General features: G+C 37.3%; 1 protein-coding gene across 2 annotated transcripts in view; it reads left to right on the forward strand.

The window, feature by feature from the left end:
• Positions 1-8,169, forward strand: part of LOC125659769 (5-hydroxytryptamine receptor 1D-like) — a 60,804-nt gene extending 52,635 nt beyond the window's left edge. For both annotated transcript variants that reach the window (XM_048891549.2, XM_056149899.1), the window contains exon 3: positions 6,144-8,169. In XM_048891549.2, coding sequence (XP_048747506.2) covers positions 6,488-7,843 — 1,356 coding nt within the window. In that variant the 5' untranslated portion in view covers positions 6,144-6,487 and the 3' untranslated portion in view covers positions 7,844-8,169. The remainder of the gene's footprint in view (positions 1-6,143) is intronic.
• The last annotated feature ends 2,707 nt before the right edge of the window (positions 8,170-10,876 follow it).

The following is a 10,876-nucleotide window of genomic DNA, read 5'->3' on the forward strand; positions in this document are numbered from 1 at the left end:
CGAACACGTGAATTACAATGATATACCAAACACGTGAATTACAATGGTATACCGATCACGTGAAATATTGTAATATAACGATTAAGTGAATTTCTATAAGATGGTGTAGTGCAGTGCTGAATTACAATTGTATACGATACAAAAGCACTACAGTATGCTGCTATCTGTGGAGTTTGAATTCATTGTGAAAATTTCGGCCAAGTTAAACTAATGGTGACTCTTGTTCTTGACTTTGAAATTCCATTCATCAACTCAGAAGTCTTGATCGAGTATAAAAGAAGTATTGTGGAAGTTAGTACCGGAATTAACGTCGGAAAGATACAAACCAAAACCAATAATGCTCCTGATCTCCGATCCCGAGGGCATAAAATTTACTCTCGATGTTTAATGCTAATGAACCTGATGCTGTTAATGTTCCTTAATTGTGAGATGCGTAATGTTTAGTGAATAAAGAGTTATATTATATTACTTATCGATATCCAGATTTTACACAGCCTTAAAGAAACCGTGAGTGTGGGACATAAATCACTGATGAATTTTCAATGGTGATGATCTGTAAGATGAACTGAAATAAAATGCTCTAAAAATCTAATCACCGCCTAACTGCATTAGACCGGTTATCGCGGTGGAGAATCTCCTATAAATCTGATGGCTCATTTAGGACAGTAAATATTGACATCGTGTGGAACCCAATTGATCTTACCTCGAATATTCGTAAAGATTTTGAAATTAAAAAAAAAAAAATTCATATAGTTTTGGTCTCTCTTTAGCTTTGATCCCGTCTATCACTTTTCAACAATACAACATATAGATTTCATCCACGATGAACTGAATTGTCAAGGTCAAATGTATTATAAGAAAAGGTCACTTCAGTGTTATTAAAGGTCAATTTTCGCCACAATTGAACTTTACCTAGTCGTGACATATGCCTCATAATCACAGCTAGCTAAGAACTTGTCTCTGGAGTTGCAGCATATTCCCTCGCAATTAGCAATTAATCTTGCTTAATTAACCTTAAGATTGAACCAATATCAAGATTACAAGCATCGCTCTTTCTCCTGCCAGGTGAAGGGTTTAATTCTGATACTTCCCGTCCTTTCAATGAAAAAAAAAATGGAACTTTTATCGTGATTATTTGATTTCCTTAATTATACGATGAAATAGAAATGTTACCATTATGGTCACAATGATTAGTCATAAAACTTTTCTGACAGGGATTTCTTGATAAGTGAAAACATGCAGTAATTGGTTATAGGGTATTACCTTCCAAGTGACCTCTTTACTGTCGTAATCCGATCACAGCCTCCGCTCAGGGAAAGAGTTCCAGAAAGTGTCCAGCTCTGCATAGGACGCGTTGTCTTCTCATAGTCAGATCAATGTCTTTGTTATGATGTGATCATTTATTTATTTTTGCGGCCTCTCTATCATACAATATAATTGTCTGTGATATACTAAATAATCCTTGCTGTATTTCAAGTGTTGTTGAAGTTTATTGATACTGATTGTAAGTTTAAATGCTGGTCCTGATAGAAATTCTAAATTCAAGGATTCGCCATAATATGCATGTTAATTAAAGTATCCGTCCATCGTATCAGTAAACATCCCTAAACAGTGACTGAGGTCACGCGGCTGGTCCAATATCTACATACATGTAGTGTATGGGAGTCCAGAGACTGGTCAAATATCTATATAGTGACTGCTAGTCCCGAGACTGGTCAAATATCTACATAGTGTCTGAGGTCCGGAGACTGGTCAAATATCTACATGTACATAGTGTCCGAGTGTCCAGAGACTGGTCAAATATCTTCCTAGTGTTTGAGAGTCCAGAGACTGGTCAAGTATTTACATAGTGTCTGGAGTCCCGAGACTGGTCAAATATCTACATAATGTCAGAGAGTCCAGTCATATATCTACATAATGTCTGAGAGTCCCGAGACTGTTCAACTATCTATATAGTGTCTGAGAGTTCAGAGACAGGTCAAATATCTACATAGTGTTTGAGGTCCAAAGACTGGTCAAATATCTAAATAATGTCAGACAGTCCAGAGACTGGTCAAATATCTAAATAATGTCAGGCAGTCCAGAGACTGGTCAAATATATAAATAATGTCAGACAGTCCAGAGGCTGATCAAATATCTATATAGTGTCCGTTAGTCCAGAGACTGGTCAAATATCTACGTTAAACAGGCCTACTAATAAACACAAACCGGAGCGTAAACCTACGAATTTTAATCGAGTCTAATTTTCGTCGTTTTCGCAGTAGAGGTATACAGGGGAATTTAAATCTGCCTGACAAAGCCAATGATGATAATAAGATGGACTGATGTACAAGAATGAAGACGCAATGAACTGACGATTTCATTCTACAACACGAAATTTGTTTCTTCTTTCTCTAATGGGGAGACATGCCATCTCAAAATGGAATAGAATGATGGGTTTTGCTAAGCTAATAAAATCATCTTAATCCCTTTTAACAAGATAATGTCCACGTGTCGAAATCAATTGGATTTAATATTACCCATGGCGGATCCAGGATTTGTTAAGGGGATGGGGCTATAGGCTGGGGGTCGGGAGTTCCAGGGTTTTAGAAGTCCACGTGTCGAAATCAATGGATGTACTATTACCCAGTGACGGATCCAGGATTTGTTAGGGGTGGGGCAATAAACTGGGGGGTCGGAAACTCCAGGGTTTTAGAACTTTTTAGGTTATTTTCATGTGCTATTCTAGATATACTTTTTACATAATAAAATCAATAAATTACAATGAATAATTTATTTCTTTATCTTTATGAACTTGTTTGTATGTATAGGTCAAATCTTATACTTTTGCTGTTGTTCTACTAAAAAAAAAAAGAAATTAAATTTTGGTCTCAAAAATTGAAGGGTATTGCTTTAAATTCACCCCTGCTACTCCATTTTCACATATCAGCATGGACTAATTGGGTGTCATCTGTCGGTTCATAGTCGGTGTTATTGGGATAATTTTAGGATACATCAGATTCAATCAATGCACATAATTACGACCCTGAATAATTAATTATCCATATTTCGGTCGCGTACCGCTAACGGTCCTGTGGAGTTTTCCCATTTTGATACTTTGGTCGGAAATACCAGTCAGTTTTTCGGAACACTGGATAAGTAATCCATTTTGACAAATCAAACACGTTTTACATTATAGAGTTAGACTTTTGCCATGATTTGTGAAATATTGCGTAAAAGAAAAGACAGTCAAGCAAACATTATCATTATCAGTTCGCAGTACATTCTAACGGACATCGGACGCCATTTCCATACTATCCGGTCGCAGTTTTCGGAGAATGTGATTTTTGATATTCGTTGAATTGTTAATGAAATCATTGATTTCAGGAAAGCTGCCACACAGGTGTAATTTTCCCACTAATGTCCTATCGAATTCGTGAACGGCACAGACACAAGACTAACTACATCGTAGGTATTTTCCAAAGCGGGGCTGTACATAGAAACTCTTACTTGCACACTAAACACCCTTTTATTCATTCCGGAAAAAAAATTCACAAAAATCATATAAAATGAATGAGAGCTTGTATCACTCGTTTGATAGTGAAATCATATGAGGTGTTTTAACGAGCCATTAAATAAAATTTTGGTGTAAAGAGCTACCTTAAGGAAGTTATAGCTCCGGAGTTTTTGGACACAACTCCGCAGGATGCTAAATCAAGTATTTACTGGTTCAGTACTGATCCCATTGGTGCAAACATATTATACTTCTATTATTGTATCCTATCCAGTTTAAATTTTTTGTGTCAATTCAAATTTTGAAACGGTTTGACCGGGATTATTTTTTGTGGCGGAAGGATTGATTAATCAAAAAGTTTTAAATCTGCATATTACAGTTTTTGTTTTCATCCAATATATCTTCTATTTTCATACTCCTATACGCGTATTTCAGTTTTATAATTTATGATAAAAGTAGTTCAGCCTTTGGAACTAGTTCAAATGTTGTAATTTATTCATTTGGTTGATGTATTTTTCCAATCCGAACACCGGTTCTTGAAAAAGTTAAAATTTTGATTTACTCGAAATCTTGTTTAAAAATTCAGTATTTTCACCAATGATTAAAAGAATAGATTTCTAACACCAACATTTTAAAGTTCCGTTTCAATTTAAAGACCTGGACAATTATATGCAATTCTAGAAATTGAAATGGCATTACTCCTAATGTCTTTTTAAAATCTCAAATTTGATATGATGAATTTTTTCGTATATCAATTACAAAAAGCTCAATATTGATTTCCATTACTTGTATTAAACTCCTTTTAACGATATTGCTAGAAGACATGATTATGTATGTATTTTATGTAAGGATTGATTTGTGTTGCTTCTGTTATGGTTATGTTGTGTTGACACCAACAAACAAATCAAGTTTAATTGATAAAAATTGCATAAATCTTGAGTCAATTTTATGTGCAAAAACGTCATGTTTAGAACAATAAAAAGCTCAATAAAAAGCATCGCAACCCGTCTAGTTCTTTTGATTCCTAATTCTCCTTCCATGCATCTTCGTTAGCCTAAGGTTTATGATCCGCTCTGCTTCTCTACAGTAGAGTACCGGAGCGGATCGTAAACCTTTGGCTAGCAAAAATGCCTTCAATGTAGAAATAAAAAATACACTTCTCCAAAGAATTGACATTTCTCTTTAAGAAATTTTCAGTTTTGAGTGAACTGCCACGCTTTTTGCCGATATACTTCACGTAGCGCTCTATTAGCGCAGCTCTAACCCTGCTGTATTTTCAAAAATGAAATTTATTTTTTCGAAATTGAAATTTATTTTTTACATCGGTATTGTACTACAGTTTCTGCCGAATTCCCAGCTGCTGAAATAGACGTGCATGTACTATATTTATCAAGACCATACCCGCATTGTTCACAACTGCGGTGCATTCGTGAGGAAATGTCTATGAAATCAAAGGCAAAAACATACGAAAAGTAAATATGTAATGATGGATATTTCAAATACACTACTGATTTCTATAAACTCGTTATTTTGGCTGATTTTTATGTTAAATCTATCGGCTTACAAGAAGATAAATCATTGCGAGCGATGCCCCATACTGCACGGGAACCACACAAAAAATTTAAAATGGCAGGCGCTTTGTTAGGTACCCAGCCTCTTCAGGAGAGAGAGAGAGAGAGAGTCCACGTACAATACTGCAAAAGAAGCACATTCCTCTTAAAATAACACTAATACAATGTAACTGCCATCTCTCTCTCTTAACATGTGTGATCAATCAAGCTATATAATTGCACGATTTAAGCATATCATTATCAAAATAAACACGTGCACAGTTTATAATTTCGTTAACATTTAATAATTCAATAGACCGTTATGAAAACATGGGTAAACATGTAAGCAATCTGTGATTACTGAATGCAGGTGACGATGCACAACACACCTGTAAATGGATCGGGTTTTACGCTTGAAATGTAACAAAATACATTTGATATTTCCGTCAATCAACCATCAATGATAACAGTACATACGCTAAAAAGGCAGATATCTACAATTATCTCGGATTACGTCGGTACAGGGGGTTCCAGTTACCGAAGTGATGAAGGACGACAAATTTACTCCTACGTGGGTAAATTCAATAATGCTAAAATTGGCCTCTTTCCGTTGATTTAAATTAACCAAGAAGCAGATCATTGTGAAATTCACATGAAATTGTGAGTGCGAAAAGCCCAGTATGTACAGCGAATCGGAAACAAACGGCATAAGGAGAATGAAATATGACTTTTTAGTGAATCTCCCGTGCCGAAATCTGTTATAAATGAACCATAATGTAAGTCTCCTGTAACAGCACGGGATGACGGGCCTCGTTATTCTACTGTGTCTACACTTTGTCATATGCTAATCCCACTATGTGCCATACATCTTAATGTTGAAGCTGAAATATGGCTACTGATTATAAACATTTAAAATGTTTATGATCCTTGGAGACTACAAATCATGCTGGACACTCGGAAATAACAATGTTTAAATTGTCTGTATGCGTGAATTACGAGACATGCAGTGAACACGTAGACGCAGTTGAAATCTCTATTAAGATCAATATATTGACAGTCTATTATGTTTAACAGTTACCAATTGCCTATTCCTTTTGCAGGTGCTTGTGGAGCTTTGATGGTTACGAGCAGGGTCCCGCTCTCCTCATCATGTCTGGTGAATAAGTCAAACTAGCAGGGAGATTAAGGCCATGTTGAATAATGATGAAGTTCCGTTTCCTTATTTTTCGCTCATTATAGCCGTTTCATCGTTGGACTATGAAATGGAACCCTGGGGATTTTTCGTCTAATTGTGCACTTCAGACTACTTGATATTGCTCCCGAGTCCTGTTCTCTTTCTTGTTAGCTGAATGAGCATTGCTTGCAGGTTCAGTAATGACATTCGTCTTATATTCAGATTGATTTCAAATCCCCCTCGGAGGAACATGCCATGTAGATTTTAAACATGTCTTTGATACCGAGTAATACTTCGAACACGACCTCGGGCTCGGTGTCGGGGACAGAACTTCCGAACACGACATCGGGCTCGGTGTTGGGGACAGAACTTCCGCCCGGATATAGCATGATTCATCTCATCATGACGGTCGTAATTGTATCGGTGATCATTCTACTCATTATTGTCGGAAATTTACTTGTTGTGATTGCAACCTACACAGATAAAAATCTAAAATCAAAACAGAACTGGTTCATCGCTTCGTTGGCCCTGGCGGATTTTCTGCTTGGTTTGGTAATCATGCCATTTAGTCTGGCGAATGAAGTGATGGGGTACTGGTATTTCGGCTCCATCTGGTGTGATCTATGGAAAGCGATTGACGTCCTTCTCTGCACTGCCTCCATCCTCAGCATCTGCCTTATCAGTTTGGATAGATACTGGTGCATCACCAAGGCCTTGACGTATCCAAGACAACGAACAGCAACCCGCGCGGCCCTCATGATCGCCGCCGTGTGGATATTGTCCTTAATCATTTGTGTACCTCCACTGATCGGATGGAAAAATCCACTTTCGGTTACGGACTATCCACTTTGTTTACTCAGCAGTGAAGTAGGGTACATCATTAGCTCCTGCATGGGTTCGTTTTACATACCAGGGGTTATCATGGTGGTTGTTTATTACAAAATATACGTAGCAGCAACCGAACGTGCAAGAAAACAAACCAAAAACGAGAAAAAGCCGAAGAAAAAAGAGAAAAAATCCGAAAAAGAGAAGAACGGATTAATAACTGAGAAGATCGCAGTCGTGGAACAAGAATGTATAAATATGCCTGCCAAGGTCAACAGTATGACTTTGACGGATGATGAAAGTACTTGGCCTATGTATCAAAAACAAACTACCAATGAGGAAGAATCAGGAAATTTGTTAGAAACGGGAAATGGATGCATTGATCAAAATCGTGACATCATAGACGACGGAAATGACGAAAAGGAATCAACAAAATCGAATATCACAGGCACGGCCCACCTAACGTCAAATCAAGGAGAAAATAAACAGGACTTCTCTTACAATAACGAGACCATCAAAGATATAGAAAGACAAAAACGCAAAATAGCCAAAGCGCGGGAAAGACGGGCTACCATTGTTCTTGGAATAGTGATGGCGACTTTTATTGTTTGCTGGGCTCCATTTTTCACCCTCTACGTCATCAAAGCGCTATGTAGCTGTATTCCTGACATTGCGTTCAACGTTTTCTTCTGGGCCGGTTACTGTAACTCGGCATTAAATCCCATAATCTATACCGTGTTTAATCGGGATTTTAGACATGCTTTTAAACGAATTCTATGTCGTATGCCGTACCATCGATAGAGTAATGGACATGTCATTGTTGTGGGTGGTGTGATTATGAAGAGATGATAGTTGTTCAAAATGGAAGAGCTAATATTGTTTTTCCACTTAAAATGCTCTCGTTTCAATTGGATAATCGATCATTTATTCAGCAATTTCCTCGTCTAAGCTTCAATTTAGGAAAACATTACAATATTGGAAATAGCTAATTACTTAATCTCACAACTGCAGCTGCAAGTCCGACAAATTCTGACTGTATAAAAACATATCTCCGGATTATAAAATATGTCTGAAATACGTGTGTATAGATCTATTCATCCGGATTATAAAATATTGTTTATTCTTCATTTTGTCTTTTTTATATACATGTTAATGTTATAGATGAAAGAAAGGTGATGATAACGAACAGTGATCAATCTCATAACTCTTATAAGCAATACAAAATAGAGAGTTGGGCAAACACGAACCCCTGGTTATACCAGAGGTGGGATCATGTGCCTAGGAGAAGTAAGCATTCCTTGTCGACCGGCCACACCCGCCCTGAGCCCTATATTTTGATCAGGTAAACGGAGTTATCCGTAGTCAAAATGAATGTGCCAAGAACGGCCCAACAATCGGTATGAAACAAATCCGACAGCATTTGACTCAACAATAGGTTGTATTGGCAATACAAATAATAATGGTAATAGATAATATCAAGCAGAGGATACAGAACGTATATTTCCCCACACTTTACTCCATTCAATATTCAAAATTGATATTCAGATATATCAATGAAATGTCACGATAACACACGATATGACAATGCAGTTAAAGCATTCCTCGCTTTCTGTGTGAGTGTTACGGATAATGTATGGTTTTATTGTACCTCTTTATACAATTATTGCATGATAATGAGGGAGATACGAAGATTTATTCATCCAAGAAAAATCATTTTGCCCTCGGGGAATATCTCCCGAACATTCATGCAATAAATTGTTTATTACACCGAAACAAAGCAAGACTACAAAATTGCATTTGAAATTGGGAGTCCGCTCATCTATATATTGTACATGTATGTAGCTGAGATCGTCCTAACGGAGTTTTAAGAAGAGACTTACTTTTACAATCGACGGCTGACTTTTACAGTTTAAAGGGATCAACTCCAACAACAGAAATTGGACCGAAATAAATATACAGACTGCTTCAGTAAAAACACCAAAACCGACAATTGTGTTTATTACAAGAATATTGTAAACTCTTTAGCAACTCTTATTCTTTCTAGATTTGTTCGACACTTTCACAATTGACTACTCGTTTTAATATTTCATTAAGTTAAATGTATCGATATTCAAATGTACATGTAATTTATTAACTGCGAATGATGAGCTGAGAAATGCATGAAGGGACCCAGAAAATTGCCATTAAAAGAAAAGTGTGTTTTTAAGCTTTACTGTATATCATGTACCACAGCGCGCTCATTGTAAGCAGGCGGACTCTAGTTATCCTGACATTTCTAAATAATGTGTCATCAGCCCTGAAAGCTTAAATGTTCTCTATACCTCACATCTTCTTGGATGCTGGCTCCCCAGGAACAAAGCAACCCCTACCCACCCACATACATAACTTTGAAAGACAGCTCTATACTAGACCAAAACATCGAGGGAATAGGCTTGTCGAGAAACATTTTTTCATAGCCCCTCTCTCATTTTGAAAAAAAAAAAATTAACGGCAACCAATAAGTGATGTATAATTGTATACATGTATATCAACAGAGTTTGTGGTAATGACTCATGAAAATTGGCCCATATGAAAATCGATTACTCCCTAGTATACTAGTATATTCTATACATTATTGATAAAAACATTTGACATGTGCTTGTCCTTTAGAAATACCGTACCCCGTATATATCCGGGTTATAAAAGGTCCTTTCTAATACCCCTTGCTTGTCGTAAGATGCGACTAAATAGAGCGATCCTTCGAATAAGACCGGGAAAACGGAGGTCCCCTGTCACAACAGGTGTGGCATGATAAAGATCCATCCCACAAAGGCCGTAAGCGCCGAGCATATGCGTACATTTTGCAGCCCTTCACCAGCAATAGTGACGTCTCCGTATGATTGATTGGTTGATTTTTCTTTACGTCCTTTCCTTGATTTCTCACTCATATTGAGAGGTCGCCATCTATAGGTGAAGTAACACAAATGTAGACTCGGCCTATGTTTAGCGCTCAGCGCCGTAGTAGTGAGGGTTCTTTATCGTAACAACGCATGTCATACATGAACGACCCGTGATTCTCACTTCTAAATGCCGAGCGTTTGACAAAGAGCAATCACTACCTATTTCAACGCCTTAGGTTTGCCATATGAGTGAAAAATTATTGAGAGGGACGTTCAACAATATTAAATCAATTAATCTTAGGCTTGACGCGGCCATGGCCCGAGCGGGGCTCCAACTCACGACCTCCCGGTTACAAAGCGAACGCTCTACTACTGAGCTGCCGCGACTTCATATGAGTGAAAAAGTATCGAGTGGAACGTTAAACAATAAATACAACATCTGAATGCGGTAAAGTCTTTGAATTTTGCAAATACCACTTCCAATATTTTCATATCTGGAGTTGGTCCCTTTAAATTGTAAAAGTCAGCCTCTTCGTAAAACTCCACAAAGAACTCAACGATAGTAGATATCACATAAATAGAGAAACCCTTGACCAGTTTGTGACCGATCTTTTAAGTTGTTAGAGAAAGAGTGCGACGACTACTAGTAACACCTCGCCGTCAACATATTAGTAGGCATAGACAGCGAAATACAGTGATATGCTAACCTGTATTTCCATTCTCCTTGAATGCTGAATTACTACCTTGTTTTTGTACCAACCGAAACCAGGCGATTAAACTGTTTATCAGACGTGCAAATTGTGTGCCTTGAGAGTCTTTCAGTACATGAATTCTATTCAGTGGTTCAAAAACTAATGCCTTAGACTTATTGTGATGTCATAATACACTTCATCGTTTTTGACGTTGAATTTATGGAAAATGTACGAGGCTGCCCAAGAGATAAAATATGATAGGG

Source organism: Ostrea edulis, chromosome 9 (assembly GCF_947568905.1).
Source record: "Ostrea edulis chromosome 9, xbOstEdul1.1, whole genome shotgun sequence".
Classification (NCBI taxonomy): Eukaryota; Metazoa; Mollusca; class Bivalvia; order Ostreida; family Ostreidae; genus Ostrea; species Ostrea edulis.